The 24,359-nt window shown below is 37.8% G+C and overlaps 2 protein-coding genes across 2 annotated transcripts; both read right to left on the bottom strand.

The window, feature by feature from the left end:
- Window positions 1-3,951: 3,951 nt before the first annotated feature.
- LOC131352153 (macrophage mannose receptor 1-like) lies at window positions 3,952-5,419 on the bottom strand. Its single transcript, XM_058388083.1, has 2 exons — window positions 4,607-5,419; window positions 3,952-4,434 (listed from the first exon to the last, which is right to left on the bottom strand). The coding sequence occupies exons 1-2, from the start codon at window positions 5,359-5,361 to the stop codon at window positions 4,431-4,433; spliced, it is 759 nt and encodes a 252-aa protein (XP_058244066.1). The 5' UTR covers window positions 5,362-5,419; the 3' UTR covers window positions 3,952-4,430.
- A 14,018-nt stretch (window positions 5,420-19,437) lies between these two features.
- Window positions 19,438-20,875, bottom strand: LOC131352128 (macrophage mannose receptor 1-like). Its single transcript, XM_058388044.1, has 2 exons — window positions 20,081-20,875; window positions 19,438-19,859 (listed from the first exon to the last, which is right to left on the bottom strand). The coding sequence occupies exons 1-2, from the start codon at window positions 20,872-20,874 to the stop codon at window positions 19,856-19,858; spliced, it is 798 nt and encodes a 265-aa protein (XP_058244027.1). The 5' UTR covers window position 20,875; the 3' UTR covers window positions 19,438-19,855.
- Between the last annotated feature and the right edge of the window lie 3,484 nt (window positions 20,876-24,359).

Here is a 24,359-nt window from a genome sequence, read left to right as displayed (position 1 = left end):
CTGTTTTTTGCAAATTTGTGAATCTTTGGTGCAATTTTTATTTTATCTTACATTTGAGATATTTTTGAGCTTTTTAATTACGTGAAGAAGTTTAGTAGCCTTTATTTGTCACATAAACATTACTGCACAGAAAAATTCTTTCTTCGCATATCCCATCCTTGGAGGGTTGGTGATCAGAGCACAGGGTCAGCTATGATGCAGCACCCCTGGAGCAGGGTGGGTTGAGGGCCTTGCTCAAGGGCCCAATGGTTTGAACCCCAACCTTCCAATCAACAACCCAGAGCCTTAACAATTTGAGCTACCACCAGCGGAGAAGAAGAAAAAGAAGAGGAAGAAGAAGAAGAAGAAGAAGAAATGAAGTGAAGTGTTCATGTAAAGATTCCTGTGTCTAGGACTGCTAATCTTGGAAAACCTAAGAACGAGAGACATTACCTCTGGCCAGATGGTTTGCCTTGGTCATTGTGATAAACCTTCAAAAGGAGAAAACCATCCATTTTGCTGACATCAGCATGGCTAATTTGCCAAGTAATTTGCGGAAAAATTGAAAGAGCGAGCCGAGTTAGACTACAGCCATTAATTCTGCTGCTGCTGCTGTGGCTTAATGACGGGATGGCGAAAAGAGATTAAGCGGAACCAGGTGCTAGTAGCATGTTAAGAGGGAAACTGTTGATAATACATGTTTAAACAGTTTACAAAATTCCTGCGACACTTATCTAGAAGATCTGGAGACTGATCTGAGTGTATTTCTTCTGGTGTCATTTGTACTGTTTGGTAGAGTGTTGTGGAAAGCTAAAGAACAGGTTCGATTCATCCCAGAGGAGGACGTAAGGAGGACATGGGTCAGATAAGCAGCTGAGTTCATGTTGTGCTGTTTGTAGCTTCTGTTGTAGCCTGTCCACTTTAAGGTTTGACATACACTGATCAGGCATAACATTATGACCACCTGGCATAACATTATGACCATTATAATCAGTCTTATTCACTTAACAGTGTAATGTTGTGCCTGATCCGTGTAATATAAAGGTTTTTACAAAGATTAGACACCACCCTTACTCCTGCGTACATAATTTTGTGGGAGAAAACAATTTTACATATTGCAAGCGTTAGCATACGTGTCGTGTACGCATGCGTGGCGGATTGACGCGTTGAAACATTAACGCATGCGCAGTGGGGATCAGGTAGGGTCGCCATCTGGGCGGCACATTTTTACATACCTGAGTGAGAGACGCCATCTTGTGGCGGTATTCGGTGCTGAAAGAACTTACACATTTCACACAAAATAAAATATATATGTTTTACTTTGACTGTCTTCACAGCCAAATTAAGCATTTATCATCAATTAATATCATTTATTATTATAATAGTACTTATAATAATACTTTTAATCAAGGCTCCTGCTCATTTTGAGACAACGCATGCGCAGTGGAGAGACATTTCTAATTTTGATCGCTAGGTGGCGGTAATTCACAGTACAATGATGCAACATAGATAAAGAAGCGTAATTTTTTAACAACAGGAAAAAGCTCTACTGGAGTAAAGGCAGGTACTAACAGAAGGCACTAATAATAGATTTTAATTCTTTATAACCATATCAATGAATTTATCGAGTAATATTCAAGTCAATTTATCAATGTGTTGGATTTTCTTTTTTTTTCTCTTCTTTTTTTTACATATTATGAAAAATTCATCTAATAATTTGTTAAAAAATAAAAAAATTGATGACAAATTAAAGTTTAACTCTATAATATTAATTTAAATTCATTTATTAATTTATTTATTGAATTATATTCTAATAAACTATGTATTTTATACATATGTATATATTTAGTGGGTTTGTAATCCTACCAGTTTCATCTAAAAAGTCAAATTATTTTGTAAAAATCAAATAAGATATGCATTTTAATATTATTATTATTTATTTTTTTAATTTTTTATTATTTACTTATTTATTTTATCCTGGATATTATATATACAATATTGTAAAATTAATTTAGAATTATTTGAGGGGAGTTGAAAATGAAAGCAAACCTTTTTTTCAGCTGAATAACTTCTATAAACACAAGCATATGTAATAAGGTAATAAATTAATTAATTAAATAAAATATATATAATAAAATAAAATAAAAATAGGAAAATAACAAAAAATACTAAATAATAGATACTATATATATATATATATATATATATATATATATATATATATATATATATAAAGAATCTGCTATAATTGGCCACTGCCATCACCCTGAAGTGGTGTAATTGGTCTGCACCAATGTTTATGTGAGGAGTACTTGTCAAAGAAGTGTATAAACACCATAACTCAACATACATTTGGCAGACACCCTTATCCAGAGGGATTAAGGGTTAAGGGCCTTGCTCAGGGGCCCTTAAGCCTGGGATTTGAACTCACAACCTGCTGATCAGTAGCCGAACACTTTATCCACTAAGCCCCCACATCCCCACATCCCTACATCCCTACATCCAGTATGTACATGTAGCAAGTAACTAAATAACAAAGGACTATTCCCAGTACTGAATTACAAGTCTAGTGGAAAGTGTTGTGTTTCAGGAAAATCCACAGCAGGGTGGTGTGATGCCTGGTGCGTGGTTTTTGCATGCAGGTGCCAAAGCAGCAGCAAAATGTATGACACAGCGCTGGTTTGCTTAGCAAAAGGCTAACTACTTTGAGACATTGACTTCCAACAAAGCAAATTCTCCTTTATTTCCATTATTTCTATACAATCACCTCATATTCTCTCCCCATTTTCTCTTCCAGTTCAGCTATTTAAAAAATAATTTTCACTTTTCTTTTGTTATTTTCTTCTTCGGACAAAAATCCTTCAGACGTTTTCAAGTTGCACAGTCCTCGAAAACCTCTTTTTATACATCCTGCTACAATAAAAAGACAAATTTGTAGTTAAATGTTCTCAGGTGAGCTCTGTGAAGTAAACAGAATGGCTCTATTTCTGTCACACATGTTTTCTGTTTAAAGAATTATTTACTTATTCATCAGACCATTTCAGTTCATCTGTGCCTGCAGCTTCTACAGGGATCTAGTATTCAGGATGGTTAGTGATAGATAGACATCCTACAGTCCCATTACACCTTCCTCATCTGTACCTGCCCAGAGCTCTACTCTTATCCAGACTCTACCATCTATTATTCCTGAGCTCTAATGTACTGTATTGTAATCTCCTTTTCCGAGGAATCCCCTCGCTAATCCTTCTTGTTGCTCATGTTACATCCTACAGCTGTTCTCCATTTGCATGTGTTATCCTTTGCAAAGCAGTAGCTCTTAGTGATGTGATTCAAAGCCGTATTTCTTTGGTGCCTACTTTCCATCTAGCAAATCTTGTTTTTGGATATGATTTCTTCTTGTATGTTTCCATTCTAGAGCCTTTTCTACTTTCAGAACATATTTCACTTCTTCTTCTTCCTCTATTTTTTCTTCTTCTAAAATTATGAGTAAAGTCTGTAAAGTGCACTCTTCACTTCAGGCAAATGAGAAACCTGCATAAGCCCACAGCCTCTACAGCTCACAAGTCCTGAACCATGAGAGGTGGTCAGAACATGTTTTGTCCACTTTTGGAAATTTTTACTTCAGTTTCGTTCGATTTGCATAAAATTTGCGTAAAGGGGAAAAAAAAACACTTTTACATAGCTCGGCTCGTGGGTTTTCCTTTCCATCATAATACTGTCAAGAAGAGTGCTCAAAAGAGTATGGCCTCTGATATTTCTCAAATAAATGTGTAGATCTTTGTTATTTGGAACACAGTAGTATATCACAATATCAGTCAAGTTTAAGTTTATTAGGTTTGTTGCTTGTCATGGGCATGAAGAATGATTCTCTGTGTCTCTTATTAGGTTTCTTGATCTCCTTTTATATATATACTGTATATATATATATATAGATAGATAGATAGATAGATAGATAGATAGATAGATAGATAGATAGATAGATAGATAGATAGATAGATAGATAGATAGATAGATAGATAGATAGATAGATAGATAGATGACATGATCATCAGGTTTTCTTCAGCTGTTATAAATTAACAATTCATCTGGTTCAATTCAGTATAAGTGGCATGATACATAACTCAAGGATATTGCTAATAACAATAAAAGTTGCTTTAACTATTTCCTGAGATGCAGCAAAGGTGTAGAAATGTACAAATAATGCTTACAGAAAAGATTCACATATAAAATACAGAACCATACTAAATATTATTTAAAAAATAATTAAATAACTCCCCACACCACAGAACAGATTTATCTCTCCATTTAGTTTCGGTGATTATTTTAATGCCTAACATTGTTTATTCAAAATACATTTACATTTTAAACAAAAAGCCAAACAACTGTATACAGTATTGTGCCAGGCGTTTATATCGCATCCTTCCTGAAGAAGAACGATTCTTCATGGAAAGTTATCTGTTCAAAGATTGAAAGAGAATACATATACATTATTCTACGCTCTTTCTGCCATTGTAAGAAATTAGTAAGGTACTATAACATGCAACTGTGTAATATAAATCTTTTGTACAGATCTGAGGTACAACCTGCCATCTCACTCAGTGACCATATTAAGATTCATGAAACTCACATGGAGCAGAGGAAATTCAGCTTCTCGTGGCAGTCTCGGTTCTCCCAGGCGTTTGTCTTGGTGTTGAACGCTCCGCAGCAGTAAGGTCGAGCTGGACATTCTGGCAAGGAAAGCAGTGTGGCGTTAGGATTCTCTGTGTCTATAGGCTCTCCATTTAGCCAGAACCAATTTCCATCCATGAAGCGCAGGCCGGTCCAGACGCTGTCTGTTTGGCTCAGCTTCAGCTCCTCTTTTGCCCGCGACACTTGTTTAGCAAAGGGCAAAGCTGCCAAATCAGTATAGTTAATGGTGCAGAATTGAAGAGCCTCTTCCCATGTCTTAGACTCATTCACCAAAATCAAATATCTGTAACAGTAGAAAGGATGAGTAATTTCACAGAGATCGTTATACAAGTTTCCATTATACAGAATGGAGCAGTTTTTTTTTGCATCCATAGAACCAACCAAAGGCCAACCATAATGCCACTTTAATAAAGTAGGTGGTTGTCCATCAGACCACTTCCAGATGTTATTCACTACGTTCTCTCTGTACAGTCCAATCCAGCCTGACAAATATGGGTTTTCAACCTCTGCAATTAGCCGGTAGTCTTCAGTAGTATTGAGAGTAGCCAGATCTTTGTAGTGGATTCTGCAATAAAATCGAGCATAATGCCAGTTGATGTAGTTGTAGTTATGGTGGTAACTATATTCCATTATTATAGCTACAGACAGCTTACAGCCGGCCACCAGGAAGAAAGCGCCAAGGAATAAATTCATCTCTGTTATTTCGTCTAGGAAGCTCCCGAGCTCTGGAGATCTTTCCACTTGTCTGAGCTAACTCGGTGTCCAGCTTTCACGTTTTATGTATACTAAAATATGCAAAAACACTGTAAACAAAACAGTTCAAACTGGAAGGTGTGTGTGGGGGGGGGGTGCATTTTCCGTTTTTTTAAGATTTAATCCAATAATAATAATCCAATTTTTACTATTTAAATTATAGCATATTAATTAAATTAAATATAATACGCATATTACTTTCAAAAATTAAATATATTACTGTGAACTGTATATAATGTACATAACAGTAATTTATACGATATTCTGTACCACTGTAAGCACTTTATTTATACTTAATAATATTTAAATAAACACAATTTAATGCTATTAAATGCTACGTTCATTTTAAAGCTGATTGGTAATATAATAAAACATTTAATTCCAAGGCTTTTAGCTGAATTTGTAGATTAATGGTTTTAAACAAGATGTTTGATTTATTTTTTATTGTTGCAGTTTATAAGCTCTCGGTGATTTGTAATGCAAAGTTTCACGGGCGAAAAAGGAGTATTTTTTTATTCAAATTAAAATTCAAATTTTATTTGGTGCGTACTCAATCATACACAGTACGACATGTAGTGAAATGGATTTTACGACTGTCCTATGACGGAAATAAAAATGTAAAACTAGACACTAGAAGAAAAGAAGAATCTTCTTCTTTCAGCTTTTCCTTTCAGGGGTCTCCACAGCGAATCATCTCTCTCCACCTATCCCTATCTTCTGCATCCTCAACACTTACACCCACTAGCTTCATATCCTCATTTATTCCATCCATATACCTCCTCTTTGGCCTTCCTCTTTGCCTCCTGCCTGGCAGCTCCATGTCCAACATTCTCCTACCAATATACTCACTCTCCCTCCTCTGAACACGTCCAAACCATCTTAATCTGTCCTCCCTAACTTTGTCCCCCAAACATCCAACATGAGCCGTCCCTCTGAGGTACCCGTTCCTAATCCTGTCCATCCGTGTCCCTCCCAAAGAGAACCTCAACATCTTCAGCTCTGCTACCTCCAGCTCTGACTCCTGTCTCTTCCTCAGTGATACTGCCTCTAAACCATACAGCATGGCCGGTCTCACTACTGTCTTGTACACCTTCCCCTTGATTCTCGCTGAAATTTCCGACACCTTTCTCCACCCATTCCAACCTGCCTGCACTCGCTTCTTTACCTCTTTCCCACACTCTCCATTACTCTGGACTGTTGACCCCAAGTACTTAAACTCCTGTACCTTCTTCACCTCTTCACCCTGTAATCTTACTGCTCCACTTCCCTCCCTGTCATTCACACACATGTACTCAGTCTTACTACGACTGACTTTCATTCCTCTTCTCTCCAGCGCAAACCTCCACCTCTCCAGGTTTTCCTCCACCTGCTCCCTGCTCTCACTACAGATCACAATGTCATCTGCAAACATCATTGTCCAAGGAGACTCCTGTCTGACCTCCTCTGACAACTGGTCCATCACCATAGCAAACAGTAAGGGGCTCAGAGAAGAATGTAAAATAAAAAGAATAAAAGAATAGAATACAGAATATAAAATAGTCTGTCATTATACGGTATATAAAAAAATTAAAATAGAATCAGCAGAATAGTGATAGTAAAATGTACAGTGAGATGGGAGGATGGATGTGGACAGAATACACACTATATTGCCAAAAGTTTTGGGACACCCCTACAAATTATTGGATTCAGGTGTTGTTTTTCAGGGGTTGGGCTCGGCCCCTTAGTTCCAGTGAAAGGAACTCTTAATGCTTCAGCTTCATACCAAGACATTATGGACAATTTCATGCTCCCAATTTTGTGGGAACAGTTTGGGGATGACCCCTTCCTGTTCCAACATGACTGCACAAGAGTGCACAAAGCAAGGTCCTGCACCTAATGATGAGTCAGCATACAGAGAGGAGGTGCAGCAGCTAACAGCCTGGTGTAAAGTCAACAACCTGTCTCTGAACGTTGACAAGACTTAAGAGATGGTTGTTGACTTCAGGAGAGCACAGAGTGACCATTCTCCACTGAACATCGATGGGTCCATCGTGGAGATCGTCAAGAGCACCAAATTCCTTGGTGTTCACCTGGCGGAGGACCTCACCTGGTCACCCAACATCAGCTCCAACACCAGAAAAGCCCAGCAGCGTCTCTACTTTCTGCGAAGGCTGAGGAAGGCTCATCTTCCACCTCCCATCCTGACCACCTTCTACAGAGGGACCATCGAGAGCATCCTAAGCAGCTGCATCACTGCCTGCTTTGGGAACTGCACCGTCTCAGATCGCAAGACCCTTCAGCAGATAGTGAGGACAGCTGAGAAGATCATCGGAGTCTCTCTTCCCTCTATTACAGACATTTGCTCCACACGCTGCATCCGCAAAGCTAACAGCATTGTGGATGATCCCACACACCCCTCACACACACTCTTCACCCTTCTGCCATCCGGAAAGAGGTACCGAAGCATTCGGACCCACACAACCAGACTGCTGAACAGACACACACACACACAACTGAGAGCTGCTTTCAACAGAGAACTATACTGTGCTGGACACAGAAACACACACACACACACACAAATTGTCCTGTTTGCACGTATATGTCACTTTACATTACACTTTACACTTCATATTGATCCTGTTTACGTGTGTCACTTTAATATTTGCACTCACTGTCAACACTGTTCTTTTGCACAGAGTCGGTCTACATGTTGTTTGTCTGCACTGTCCTGTCTTGTCATCCTGTGCACTTCTGTTGTATGTCTAGTTTTTCTTGCATCTTAAGTATAGTTTAGTTTTATCTCCATGATTAGCTCAATGTTTGTCTGCGTCACTGTACTTTGTCTGTGTTATATGTAGCACCTTTGGACTAGGAGGAACGTTGTTTCACTTCACTGTGTACTGCATCAGCTATATATGGTTGAAGTGACAATAAAGCTTCTTTGACTTTGACTTTGACATACACTGATCAGGCATAACATTATGACCATTATAATCAGTCTTATTCACTTAACAGTGTAATGTTCAAATAGCTTAATTGTTAGTTCTGATGAGTTTAAAATTGAAAAAAAAAGTTTTTAAAAAGATTAGACACCACTCTTACTCCTACATACATAATTTTATGGGAAAAAAACAATTCTACACATTTTGCATATTGCAAGCGTTAACACACACTATATTGCCAAAAGTATTCGCTCACCCATCCAAATAATCAGAATCAGGTGTTCCAATCACTTCCATGGCCACAGGTCTATAAAATCAAGCACCTAGGCATGCAGACTGTTTTTACAAACATTTGTGAAAGAATGGGTCGCTCTCAGGAGCTCAGTGAATTCCAGCGTGGAACTGTGATAGGATGCCACCTGTGCAACAAATCCAGTCGTGAAATTTCCTCGCTCCTAAATATTCCACAGTCAACTGTCAGCTGTATTATAAGAACGTGGAAGTGTTTGGGAACGACAGCAACTCAGCCACAAAGTGGTAGGCCACGTAAACTGACGGAGCGGGGTCAGCGGATGCTGAGGCGCATAGTGTGAAGAGGTCGCCAACTTTCTGCAGAGTCAATCGCTACAGACCTCCAAACTTCATGTGGCCTTCAGATGAGCTCAAGAACAGTGCGCAGAGAGATTCATGGAATGGGTTTCCATGGCCGAGCAGCTGCATCCAAGCCATACATCACCAAGTGCAATGCAAAGCGTCGGATGCAGTGGTGTAAAGCACGCCGCCACTGGACTCTAGAGCAGTGGAGACGCGTTCTCTGGAGTGACGAATAGCGCTTCTCCATCTGGCAATCTGACGGACGAGTCTGGGTTTGGCGGTTGCCAGGAGAACGGTACTTGTCTGACTGCATTGTGCCAAGTGTAAAGTTTGGTGGAGGGGGGATTATGGTGTGGGGTTGTTTTTCAGGAGCTGGGCTTGGCCCCTTAGTTCCAGTGAAAGGAACTCTGAATGCTTCAGCATACCAAGACATTTTGGACAATTCCATGCTCCCAACTTTGTGGGAACAGTTTGGAGCTGGCCCCTTCCTCTTCCAACATGACTGTGCACCAGTGACCAAAGCAAGGTCCATAAAGACATGGATGACAGAGTCTGGTGTGGATGAACTTGACTGGCCTGCACAGAGTCCTGACCTCAACCCGATAGAACACCTTTGGGATGAATTAGAGCGGAGACTGAGAGCCAGACCTTCTCGTCCAACATCAGTGTGTGACCTCACAAATGCGCTTCTGGAAGAATGGTCAAAAATTCCCATAAACACACTCCTAAACCTTGTGGACAGTCTTCCCAGAAGAGTTGAAGCTGTTATAGCTGCAAAGGGTGGACCGACGTCATATTGAACCCTATGGATTAGGAATGGGATGTCACTTAAGTTCATATGTGAGTCAAGGCAGGTGAGCGAATACTTTTGGCAATATAGTGTACGTGTCGTGTACGCATGCGTGGCGGATTGACTAGTTGAAACTTTAACGCATGCGCAGTGGGGATCAGGTAGAGTCGCCATCTAGGCGGCACATTTTTACATACCTGAGTGAGAGACGCCATCTTGTGGCGGTATTCGGTACTGAAAGAAAATTGCACATTTCACACATTTTTATGCTGTGATTTTAATACAATATATATATATATATATATATATATATATATATATATATATATATATATATATATATATATTGCTTGGACAGGCTTCACAGCCAAATAAGCGTTTATCATCAAATAATGGCATTTATTATAATATAAAATACTCAATTATGATCAAGGCTCCTGCTCGTTTTTTAGTCAACGCATGCGCAGTGGAGAGACACGTTCCATCAATCGCTTTCTAATTTGGATCGCTAGGTGGCGCTATTACACAATACTATGATGCAACATAGAATACGAAGAAGAGGAACTACTCCACTGGAGTGATGGCAGCAACTAATAGAAAGTTATAACAATAGACTTCATATCTTTATAGCTTTAACTTTAATATCTTTAAAATTGGATTTTCTTTCTCTTTTTTTACGTATTATGAAAAACTCATAATCAATCATTTTAAAGCCCACTTGTAAAAAAAAAAAACCTGACAAATTAAAGTTTAATTCTATAATATTAATTTTTAAATTACAATTTCTTTAAATTTAAAATTACATTTCTACATTATTACATTTTATTGTAATAATCTATGTATTTTATACATATTTATATATTTCATGGGTTTTTAATTCTACCAGTTTTACCTATAAATTCAAATGATTTTGTAAAAATCAAATAAGATATGTGTTTGTTTATTTAAGGGAAAAGTGGGGATGTTATATATACAATATTGTATAATTAAATTAGAATTATTTGGGGGGAGTTGCAAATAAAATCAAACCTTTTTTTAGCTGAATAACATCTATAAACATAGATAGATAGATAGATAGATAGATAGATAGATAGATAGATAGATAGATAGATAGATAGATAGATAGATAGATAGATAGATAGACAGACAGAAAGACAGAAAGACAGACAGACAGACAGACAGACAGATAGATAGATAGATAGATAGATAGATAGATAGATAGATAGATAGGCAGACAGACAGATAGATAGATAGATAGATAGATAGATAGATAGATAGATAGATAGATAGATAGATAGATAGATAGATAGATAGATAGATAGATAGATAGATAGATAGATAGATAGATAGATAGATACTTTATTCATCCCAATGGGAAATTTACAATTTCCAGCAGTATCCACAAGCATAGGTAAATAAATAAATAAATAAATAAGGTAATAAATAAATAAATTAAATTAAAATAATAATAATAAAATAAAAATAGGAATATAACAAAAATACTAAATACTACAATTTAAGGATACAAAATATATATATAAAAAAAGAATCTGCTATAATTGGCCACAGCCATATCACCCTGAAGTGGTGTAATTGGTCTGCACCAGTGTTTATGTAGGGAGTACATGTCAGAGATTGCATGCATGTGCCAAAGCAGCAGCAAACTTTACGACACAGCGCTGGATTGTTTATCAAGAGAAAGGACAGATTTTTTTTTTTGATTGAACTAAACTAGGGCCCCAAGCTAGACTTGGTAAAAGACTAAAATACCTCATACCCTATTGAATGTGGCTCTCTGTAGGATTTCAAAACAGCACACAAACTTCGACTTCGATATTTTTAATATTCATTTCTAAAATAACTGAAAGGAACAAATAGTGAGTTTCTCTCAAATTCAAATTCAAATTTTATTTGTCACATACATTTACATACACAGTACGACATGCAGTGAAATGTTTTTTCACGACTGTCCGGCATGTAAACATTTATAAAAAAGTATGTGAGAGAGATCCATAAAAAATATTGAACTGAAAATAAAACTAGAGTTTATCATAAAAAATATAATATAAATAAAAAATAAAATATGAAAATAGGTGTAAAAATATGAAAATATAGGTGCAAGTAGATATATATATATATATATATATGTGTATATATACACTATATTGCCAAAAGTATTCGCTCACCCATCCAAATAATCAGAATCAGGTGTTCCAATCACTTCCATGGCCACAGGTGTATAAAATCAAGCACCTAGGCATGCAGACTGTTTTTACAAACATTTGTGAAAGAATGGGTCGCTCTCAGGAGCTCAGTGAATTCCAGCGTGGAACTGTGATAGGATGCCACCTGTGCAACAAATCCAGTCGTGAAATTTCCTCGCTCCTAAATATTCCACAGTCAACTGTCAGCTGTATTATAAGAACGTGGAAGTGTTTGGGAACGACAGCAACTCAGCCCCGAAGTGGTAGGCCACGTAAACTGACGGAGCGGGGTCAGCGGATGCTGAGGCGCATAGTGTGAAGAGGTCGCCAACTTTCTGCAGAGTCAATCGCTACAGACCTCCAAACTTCATGTGGCCTTCAGATTAGCTCAAGAACAGTGCGCAGAGAGCTTCATGGAATGGGTTTCCATGGCCGAGCAGCTGCATCCAAGCCATACATCACCAAGTGCAATGCAAAGCGTCGGATGCAGTGGTGTAAAGCACACCGCCACTGGACTCTAGAGCAGTGGAGACGCGTTCTCTGGAGTGACGAATCGCGCTTCTCCATCTGGCAATCTGATGGACGAGTCTGGGTTTGGCGGTTGCCAGGAGAACGGTACTTGTCTGACTGCATTGTGCCAAGTGTAAAGTTTGGTGGAGGGGGGATTATGGTGTGGGGTTGTTTTTCAGGAGCTGGGCTTGGCCCCTTAGTTCCAGTGAAAGGAACTCTGAATGCTTCAGCATACCAAGACATTTTGGACAATTCCATGCTCCCAACTTTGTGGGAACAGTTTGGAGCTGGCCCCTTCCTCTTCCAACATGACTGTGCACCAGTGCACAAAGCAAGGTCCATAAAGACATGGATGACAGAGTCTGGTGTGGATGAACTTGACTGGCCTGCACAGAGTCCTGACCTCAACCCGATAGAACACCTTTGGGATGAATTAGAGCGGAGACTGAGAGCCAGACCTTCTCGTCCATCATCAGTGTGTGACCTCACAAATGCGCTTCTGGAAGATTGGTCAAAAATTCCCATAAACACACTCCTAAACCTTGTGGACAGCCTTCCCAGAAGAGTTGAAGCTGTTATAGCTGCAAAGGGTGGACCGACGTCATATTGAACCCTATGGATTAGGAATGGGATGTCACTTAAGATCATATGCGAGTCAAGGCAGGTGAGCGAATACTTTTGGCAATATAGTGTATATATATATATATATATATATATATATATATATATATATACACACTAACAAAGTGATATACACACATATATACTCATAAATGCAGACATGAACGTGAAGGGATGTATGTGTATATGGCATATATTGAGGTGATCCAGTGTTTATCATTAAAGTGTCCATGTGCTGGAATAATTGTATAAAGTGACTTGTGCCAGTCCACTGTCAAAGTGTCAGGTTGTGCAAAGTGATGAAAAGTGATGGAAAAAAAGCAGAGAGAGCATCTCTTGATGCCATTTGTAATAATAATAACAATAAAGTGACCCCAAGTGTGGTTGAGACTCCTAGTTTGAGAACCTCTAATAATTATAACCTGAAAAAAATCCTTTATTAATCTACCTTTACTGTATATGAGCATTTTCATGATTGGAACCACTTGAAATTAGATTCAAAATAAATAAATGTGTTGGTTAGAAAAACCTACTATTATTCTACTTAGTATTATGACCTACTATTATTCAGCAGGGAAAATACTGTTCCTTGCTCAATAATAGTGGAGATTGTGTCAAAGTTTTATATCAAGAAAATAATCCCAGCTCACACACCTGAACTCACACACACACTTACGGTTTTTGAAAAGTCAGAAACAAGCACATCAGACAGATGACACAAGGGAAGAGAAAATAGATATAATCAGACACATTTTCTGTTGTATAAAATTCTCACTCTAATATTAAACGCTTGCTATTATAGATATGAAAAATTTGGAAATGTACTGCACTGTATAAAAAAGTTTAGAAGTTAAAACTAACATAAAGAAATAAATATTATTCTATTCCAGACTCTTGTTGTTTTTGAATAAGAGTTGGATTACTGCTAGGTTTGCTTGTGAGTGATATATTTGCCCTTATCCCTGTGGCATTCAAAATACACAATGGCTTGCTTATGCGGCAATTTTCTTAATAAAATTTGTTTATTTGTTTCACACAACAAAGTAAAAGGACATTACTTTGGCTTCCAACAAAGCAAATTCTCCTTTATTTTTTATTATTTCTATACAATCACCTCATATTCTCTCCTCATTTTCTCTTCCAGTTCAGTTATTAAAACAATAATTCTTTTCTTTTCTTTTCTTCTTCTTCGCACAAAAAATCCTTCAGACATTTTCAAGGTGGCAAGTTGCACAGTCCTCGAAAACCTCTTTTTATACACCCTGCTAGAATAAAAAGACAAATTTGTAGTTAAATGTTATCAGTCTGTGAAGTAAACGGAATGGCTCTATTTCTGTGACACATATTTTCTGTTTAAAGAATTATTTACTAATTCATCAAAACATCTGTGATGATCCCAGGGCCTCAGTAGATAAGCGATGGTCAAGATAAACTACATGATAAACTAATGGCAAGACTTTTTTAATACACTTTAATTCAAGGTTCAATCATAAACTATTTATTAGCAGCTAATAAATAGATTTTGTCCACACACCCAGCTAATCATTAAGTATAACCATGGCTTAGCTGTAACTAGAGCGAGATTATACTCACATCCTACAGTCCCATTACACCTTCCTCATCTGTACCTGCCCAGAGCTCTACTCTTATCCAGACTCTACCATCTATTATTCCTGAGCTCTAGTGTACTGTATTGTAATCTCCTTTTCCGAGGAATCCTGTCACTAATCCTTCTTGTTGCTCATGTTACATCCTACAGCTGCCTCAAGTTCTCCATTTGCATGTGTTATCCTTTGCAAAGCAATAGCTCTTACTGCCAGTGATGTGATTCAAATTTCTTTTTGTTTTCTACTTTCCATCTTAGCAAATCTTGTTTCCGGACATGATCTTCTTTTTTCGATTTCCATGACAGCATTCCAACCACACCCCCAAAATAAATAGAATGTCAACAGAACCCCAACATACACATGTGACATATCAAAACACTCAGCACAATGAGGGGAACTTTGTGACATGTGTCCAAGTGACGTCACGTGATGTCTACTTGCTTCGTTAAACCAACGTCAAAGTTTGGCGCGACGCACTTAAAAAATCTAGGTTTCCTATTTATTTTTCTTCTCTTAAAATGATGAGTAAAGTCTGTAAAGTGCACTGTTCACTTCAGGCAAATGAGAGGCTACAGCTCACAAGTCCTGAACCATTAGACACGGTCAGATCATGTTTTGGTCCACTTTTGGAAAATTTAACTTCAGTTTCGTTCAAGTTGCATAGAAATTGAAAAAAAAAAAAAAAAAGGAATTTAATTTATTTTTTTTACATGGACTCATGGGTTTTCCTTTCCATCTTAATTCTGTCAAGGAGAGTGCTCAAAAGAGTATGGCCTCTGATATTTCTAAAAATAAATGAATTTGGTACCCGAAATATCAAAATATCAGTCAAGTTTAAGTTTATTAGGTTTGTTGCTTGTCATGGGCATAGAGAGTGCTTTAAGCATCAATGTACAGCACAATGAAAATCTTAGGCTGTTTCTGAGTGATTCTCCTTGTCTCTTTTTAGGTTTCCTGAAGCTTTAAAATCTGCTATAAAATTTCTTTTTATCAGATTCAGTGCCATGCAATGTGTGTTACTTGCATTTAAGGGTAAAATTCTAAACATTCTACTTCAAAATTAAGCCGTGGAAAAAGTCTGCTAATTGATATTAGGTGTCATTTTCCTATGTTAAATCCTTAAAACTGTCTAAAATCTTTGGTGGAGAAGTGACTTTTCAAGGCGATTGTTTATTAATAATGTTTTCTGTTTTACTGTAAAATTTTCTAAATATATACATTTAAATTTTGCACAGAAATATAGGTTTCTATTGTGATTACGAAGATAGATAGATAGATTTATTATTTATTAAATTTCTAACAATTCACCTGGTACAATACAGTACAAGTGGCATGATACATAATTCAAGGATATTGCATAATTCAAGGATATAGGTGGTTGTCCATCAGACCACTTCCAGATGTTATTCACTACGTTCTCTCTGTACAGTCCAATCCAGCCTGACAAATATGGGTTTTCAACCTCTGCAATTAGCCGGTAGTCTTCGGTAGTATTGAGAGTAGCCAGATCTTTGTAGTGGATTCTGCAATAAAATCGAGCATAATGCCAGTTGATGTAGTTGTAGTTATGGTGGTAACTATATTCCATTATTATAGCTACAGACAGCTTACAGCCGGCCACCAGGAAGAAAGCACACGGTGTAATGAGACCCATGCGCAGGATTCAGCGAAGCACTGCTTTTATTACATTTAAGACGCGACATAGGGAAACAAACGTAACACAAGACATGGCGTGGTTAACTAAACTAAACTAAACCTAAGCTTGGACATGGAACCTAGCAAACAAAACCCCAACAGAAACCACGGTACAGATAACAATCATGGACAAGGACACAAACACAAGGATCCCTATTTATAGGGGTAGACATTAGGGCTAATGGGATACAGGTGACACAATCAGGATAGGAACAATAGGAAGGGCGTAACAAAAGACACACAAAGAAGCAGGCTTCCAAGGTTCACCTGGACAGGGAACTGTCCAGCTGTTCCTGACATCGATAATATAATAAAACATTTAATTCCAAGGCTTTTAGCTGAATTTGTAGATTAATGGTTTTAAACAAGATGTTTGATTTATTTTTTATTGTTGCAGTTTATAAGCTCTCGGTGATTTGTAATGCAAAGTTTCACGGGCGAAAAAGGAGTATTTTTTTATTCAAATTAAAATTCAAATTTTATTTGGTGCATACTCAATCATACACAGTACGACATGTAGTGAAATGGATTTTACGACTGTCCTATGACGGAAATAAAAATGTAAAACTAGAATATAAAATATAAGAAAAATACACTAGAAGAAAATAATGTAAAATAAAAAGAATAAAAGAATAGAATACAAAATATGAAATAGATGGTATATAAAAAATAAAAATAGAATCAGCAGAATAGTGATAGTAAAATGTACAGTGAGATGGGAGTGGACAGAATTCACACTATATTGCCAAAAGTTTTGGGACACCCCATACAAATCATTGAATTCAGGGGTTGGGCTCGGCCCCTTAGTTCCAGTGAAAGGAACTCTTAATGCTTCAGCTTCATACCAAGACATTTTGGACAATTTCATGCTTCCAACTTTGTGGGAACAGTTTGGGGATGACGCTTCCTTTTCCAACATGACTGCACACCAGTGCACAAAGCAAGGTCCATAAAGACTTGACTGGCCTGCACCTCAACCCCATAGAACACCGGACTGTGAGTCAGGCCTTCTCATCATCACAACATCAGTGCCTGACCTCACAAATGCACTTCTAGAGGAATGGTCAAAAATTTTCATAAACTCCATTTTGCACACACACTTTCATTAGCTCCACCCAACAGGACACTTGCAAATTTAGATTTTGTGCATTTTGTGCAAATTCTAGAGGATTCATCAGAATCCAGCCAAATTTGGTCAGCATGTGTTTTCCCTGGTGAGAGTATCAGTGTCACAGCGCCCCAAGTGGCAACAGAATGTGAGGCTCACAGCACACAATGTCTGTCAATAATATTGATAACGATGTCAATATTTTCATGATTTTAAAAGAGATTAATAATGAAATCTGGATCAGCATTGCTATAGTGAGGAGATGTCATGAGTGCAAACAGAATGTGTGGTATAATTCCACTGTACATCATCCAACGTGGTTTAAAGTTATATTGAGTGAAGGAGCATAATAACATTCACAACACTGGGTCATTTTTAAAGACACTACTGATGCTTGAGCTCATTAGTTGCTTCTGTTTCTATTTCAAGACTCAACTTATTGTGGATCTTGTGACGCTTAGAATTTTCTCACTGGCCGCTGAGGACAGGTTTGTTTCCTGGATCCTGAAGCTACATAAAACAACATAGAGTTACATAGAACAACACAGAGCTAAGGAACAAAAGTAAGTTGTCCTAGCCACATAAAGTGCATCGTTTGCAACCTAGTGCAAACAGTGCAAGACAATACAAAACACTACAGTACAGGACAGATACACAAAATAGCGCCAACCAGTATACATTCTGTATATTATGTTACACACCAATTTCAAGGTAGCTATATAAATAATATCTAATCTATATAAGTAAAATTTAATAAAAATGGATTTAGAGTATAATAAAAATATACTAGCTAGCAATACATGTATACAACAGTACCTAATACTACATAATACATTGCCTAAATAATTTATAGAAATGCAATTTATGATAATTTAATGCTAATTATTGCAGGCTCAAGAACCGGACACTAGTGCAGTCACTGGTGGGATTTCAACAATCAAAGGATGGAAGTGTTCTTATTTTTAATTGAGTACCAAGACTAGTATCCTTATCCTAATACTGAAGTCCATTACCTGTTCAGTTTCAGGTTTGATCCTGTATATCAGTGCATGAAAATGATTATCCAAACGTTACTTACAAATAAAAAGCCAAACACACTCTACAGGTGAATCAATACATACAGTAAATTTTTACTATACTTGTAAAATATTGTACAGAACACTTTCTGACTCAACTCCAGCTTCTTATGGCACTCGTAGGCTCTCCCAGACGGTTGTCTTGGTGTTGAACTCTCCACAGTGGTCAGGTCGAGCTGGACATGACAGCAGCAAAACCCGTAAAGGCTCTCTTTTAAGCCAAGACCATTTTCTATCCAGAAAGTGCAGGCCAGTGAACACACTATTATTATTATTATAATGTCATAACTATATTCTCTTATACCTACAGACATCTCACTAATGAGCACCAGGAAGACAACACCAAAACAATTATTTTGGCTCTGCTATGAAGCATTTGAGCTTGGTTTAATGTATAGTGAATAGTAACTGTTCAAATGAGCCATCTACACATATACACATCCATCCATCCATTTTCTGTACCGCTTATCCTACGCAGGATCATGGAGCCTATCCCAGGGGACTTGCAGCACAAGGCAGGAGATACGAACACACCAACTCTCACACTTTTTCAGCCTACAACACATGTTTTTGGACTGGAGGAGGAAAGCGGTGTCCTCTGAGGAAACCCCTGAAGCATGGGCAGAACATGCAAAGTCCATACACACATGGGAGAGGCTGGACTTGAACCTTAGGGTTAGGGGTTAGGGGTATGGTTAGGGTTAATCATAGGCAACAAGTAAGAAATAAACAATTAGGGAAATAGAAAACAAAATGCAGAATAGGAGTGGTCAGAATGGTCAAAAATAGTAGTAGAGCAAATTAACAAACATCAATATCAAGAACTCAAAATGAAATAAATAAATAAATAAATAAATAAATACAGACTTAAGTCCTGTTTGCATAATGTTTAATGATTACAATACGCATCATTTACAGTATTTGTCCAATTTTCTGTCTAATACAAATAGTACTTATTGGCTACAGAAAATGAACGTCAAAAGCAAATCTACTCAGATGGTTGACACTAACAGTTATATCTCAGACGATATAACCTTGACTTTAAAATCATGCTATTCTTCATTATTGCATTTTACATTTATATTATTGTATATTACATTTTAATACACAACCCTCCACCAGCAAATAAATGTATTCTTCCATTTACTATATAGTTTCAGTAATATAGAGGTGTCTAAAATTGATAGCTATAATAAAGGTTACCTATAATAACAAGTCAAGCACACTCTACAGCTAATTAATGCTATATATTATTGTGCCATAAATATATCATGTGTTCTTCCGGAAAGAGGATCCAACTTTGGAAAATTAGCTGTTGAGAGAGAGAGAGAGAGAGAGAGAGAGAGAGAGAGATACCATTATTCAATGTCATTTCTGATATATTCATCTATAAGATGTAAACTATTCATTTTTCATGTAATATATGCAATGTAGTACTGTAATATAATAGGACTTTTGTACAGTTCTGAGAGGCAACCTGTCATCTCAACACAACGATTGAATTAATGCTTGATCTCTGTGTTTCTAACTCACCCCCAGTGACAGAGGAAATTCAGCTTCTCGTTGCAGTCTCGGTTTTCCCAGGAATTTGTTGTTATGTTGATCGCTCCACAATGATAAGGTTGAGCTGGACAAGATGGCAAAGAATCCAGTGACCCTACCGGATCTTTGCTCAGCCAGAACCATTGCCCGTCCATGAAACGCAGCCCGACCCACACAGTCTCTGTCTGGGACAACATGAGCTCCAAATTTGCCTGCTGCTGCTGTGGCACGTTGGCCAGAGAGGCCAACCTAGTGTAGTGAGTGGCACAGTGCTCAAGAGCCTCTTCCCATGTCTTAGATTCTTTCACCAAAATCAAATATCTGTAGCAGTAGAAATTATATTTCTGGTCACATTCGTCATTAAACAAGTATCCATCTTTCAGAGCAACACATTTTTTCTTCCAATCCCACAAATCAGGCCAACCTAATTTCCATTTTAAGAAAGAAACTGGTTGTTCATCAGACCATTTCCAGGAGCTCATGTCCTTTTTGTTCCACCCAATCCAACCTGCATCACTGCCACTGTTTGTTCCAACAAGCCTCTGGTGTTCTTCGGTATTAGTGATAGTAGCCAGATCTTTGAAGTAATTTCTGCAATGACTTTGAGCAGTATCCCAATAGACACCTTGAGGATCTTCTTGGTAACTATATTCTCTTATTATACCCTCAGACAGTCCATAAGTGGCCACCAGGAAGAAAACACAAAAGAAAAAATTCATCTCTGCTGTGAAGTGTGTGAGCTCTGTCGATCTTTCACTCGTCTGTGCCAACTCACTGCCCAGCATTTACATTTATCCAGACTCCAGATAACAAAAGCATGCAAAAACGAAGTAAGCAATACACCTCAGACTGGGAAGGAGGGTGAAACTTGCAACAGTAGTGGCAAATAAGCAAATATTGGACAATAACCCATAGCTTGACTCTAGCATTTAATTGATTCGAACTAAACTTTTAGTAAAGCTTCATCTAGAAGAAAAATTATTACACTTCATTTTATTAAATAAATACATTTATTGAAGATTCATGATGAAAATGTGGTACAAATATTAAAATGTATGCATTTAATTAAAAAATGCTGAATGTATAATGTATTAATCTCAAATTCTAGAAAGTATAGTTCGATTATACTTTAAAGAAATGTTTTAAATACAATACTGTGAAAATAATATACTATAATGTACTATAAATATACTATTAATGCTACAGAACTATAACAAATTTGTAATTTATTAGCTGCTTATTAACTGCCATTTGTAGCTAATAAATGTGTAGCTAATAAGCTAATAGACATCCATGACCCTGTGGCCGGTTCACCACTGTTCCTTCCTTGGACCACTTTTGATAGATACTGACCACTGCAGACTGGGAACACCCCACAAGAGCTGCAGTTTTGGAGATGCTCTGATCCAGTGGTCTAGCCATCACAATTTGGTTCTTCGTCAAACTCGCTCAAATCCTTACACTTGTCCATTTTTCCTGCTTCTAACATCACCTTTGAGGACAAAATGTTGACTTGCTGCCTAATATATCCCACCCACTAACAGGTGCCATGATGAGGAGATCATCAGTCTTATTCACTTCACCTCTCGCTGCTCATAATGGCTGATCAGTGTAATTTCTAATGCCTTCTTTGCTTCTTGAGATTGAAATGTCACGCATTCCCCCTACAGTGAGGGAAAAAATTATTTGATCCCCTGCTGATTTTGTACGTTTGCCCACTGACAAAGAAATGATCAGTCTGTAATTTTAATGGTAGGTTTATCTGAACAGTGAGAGACAGAATAACAACAAAAAAATCCAGAAAAACACATTTCAAAAAAGTTATACATTGATTTGCATTTTATTGAGTGAAATAAGTATTTGACCCCTTTGCAAAACATGACTTAGTACTTGGTGGCAAACCCTTGTTGTCAATCACAGATGTCAGACATTTCTTGCAGTCGGCCACCAGGTTTGCACACATCTCACATCTCAAGGAATTTGGGCCCACTCCTCTTCGCATCCACAACCCATTTTCAATGCCCTGGCTGAGGGAAGGAGGTTCTCACTCAAGATTTGACGGTACATGGCTCCGTCCATCATCCCTCTGATGCGGTGCGGTTGTCCTGTCCCCTTAGCAGAAAAACACCCCCAAAGCATAATTTCCACCTCCATGTTTGATGGTGGGGATGGTCTTCTTGGGGTCATAGGCAGCATTCCTCCTCCTGCAAACACGGCGAGTTGAGTTGATGCCAAAGAGCTGGATTTTGGTCTCACTTGACCACAACACTTTCACCCAGTTCTCCTCTGAATCATTCAGATGTTCACTGGCAAACTTCAGATGAGCCTGTACATGTGCTTTCTTTAGCAGGGGGACCTTGCGGGCGCTACTGGATTTCAGTCTTTCACGGCGTAGTGTGTTACCAATTGTTTTCTTGGTGACTGTGGTCCCAGCTGCCTTGAGATCATTGACAAAATCCTCCAGTGTAATTCTGGGCTGGTTCCTCGCTGTTCTCATGATCATTGAAACTCATTGAGGTGAGATCTTGCATGGAGCCCCAGACCGAGGAAGACTGACAATCCTTTTGTGTTTCTTCCATTTGGGAATAATCGCACCAACTGTCGTCACCTTCTCACCAAGCTGCTTGGCGATGGTCTTGTAGCTCATTCCAGCCTTGTGTAGGTCTACAATCTTGTCCCTGACATCCAAGGACAGCTCTTTGGTCTTGGCCGTGATGGAGAGTTTGGAATCTGATCGATTGCTTCCTTCTGTGGACAAGTGTCTTTCATACAGTTAAGGAGCTGAGATTAAGAGCACTCCCCAAGAGTGCTCCTACTGTAATCTCAGCTCCTTACCTGTATAAAAGACACCTGGGAGCCAGAAATCTTTCTGATTGATAGGGGATCGAATACTTATTTCACTCATTAAAATGCAAATCAATGTAGAACTTTTCTGAAATGCGTTTTTCTGGATTTTTTTGTTGTTATTCTGTCTCTCACTGTTCAAATACACCTACCATTAAAATTACAGACTGATCATTTCTCTATCAGTGGCCAAATGTACAAAATCAGCAGGGGATCAAATAATTTTTTCCCTCACTGTAATTTTTATTTCCATTATGTTGTTTCTTCCAAGTCTTTGAAGACGCCGTGTTTTGTGAATCAGGTTTAGGTAAGGACAAATGTAAAAGATGTGCAAATCAACACTCAGATCAACAGATCAACACTCTTTAACGCACAGGAGCTATGGCCATATAAATAAAAAGAATAAATTTCCTGATGGAGAAACGCTCTAAACCTGTTTTTAGAGGATCCTTAAAACGCCTAGAGCACTACACTCAGAGCTGCTTGTGTAGAAAATTAATAAACACTCTCTGATTAATCATATTTGAGAATTTGCTGAGCAGTGCTGTGGTACAAGTTTTATTTTTAGTGTATTTTACAATCAAGTTCAATCACGTACTGGCCTTTCCACATTCTACCATTCTCAAAACCAAAATCAAACCGATGAATGAGAATGTCTGTGTTTAGCAAAATGTGATTCACAGTAGAAAAGTGTAGTTGGTGTTTATAATAATGCCGTGAAGATAAATTCTCGAATAGAATAACCCGACTAACAATAACACAGCAAATCAGTTCACACCTTTTCAGCCAGACATGCAAAAAAGCGGCTTTATGCCCATTCCTATTAAGCCTATTCCTTTGGGTATTCCTGTATCATTTATTAAACTGTATAGTTTATAGCAGTGATGCATTTTTTTATAGTAATCTGAAGATCCAGTGATCTGAATCTCTTTCAAACACATTTTACAACCAGTCAGATGAAGGAAACAAGTCACTCGCTCCTGGCAGGTTTGCCTCTGATTGCCATTTGACCTGGTCCAGAATGCAAAAAGTGTTTTTCTTGCTCTAAGGCACACAATACAAACCAGGAATGGCATTTAGTTGGCTGATTAGGTTTTGAAGCAAGTCTATTTATTTATTTATGTTACTTACTCTGCCTTTCTTTAGTATTCAACTCATTGAACACACTCTGTAGCCAAACAACTTTACTCAGGGCTTCTAACCAATAGATTTTCGATATGATATTTCCAGCATTTGAATGTACAGTCCTCTCCAAAAGGGATGGGAAGAAATCGGAAACTTCGGAGATCGTCTGTTCAAATATGTTTGCTTGCGTAACATCTGGGTGTTGTGCCTCCAAAGCTGGTTAACACGTCTAGGTGTAAATAGCAGAAAAGAAATGTTGGCCGTGTTGTTCCAATACTTTTGAAATCAATTCTTGGTACAT

Source organism: Hemibagrus wyckioides, linkage group LG04 (assembly GCF_019097595.1).
Source record: "Hemibagrus wyckioides isolate EC202008001 linkage group LG04, SWU_Hwy_1.0, whole genome shotgun sequence".
NCBI lineage: Eukaryota > Metazoa > Chordata > Actinopteri > Siluriformes > Bagridae > Hemibagrus > Hemibagrus wyckioides.
This window is presented reverse-complemented; position numbering and strand designations above follow the sequence as displayed.

Excerpts from the sequence above, each read along its gene's own strand:
- LOC131352153 (XM_058388083.1), bottom strand. The coding sequence starts at position 5,361 with ATGAATTTATTCCTTGGCGCTTTCTTCCTGGTGGCCGGCTGTAAGCTG.
- LOC131352128 (XM_058388044.1), bottom strand. The coding sequence starts at position 20,874 with ATGCTGGGCAGTGAGTTGGCACAGACGAGTGAAAGATCGACAGAGCTC.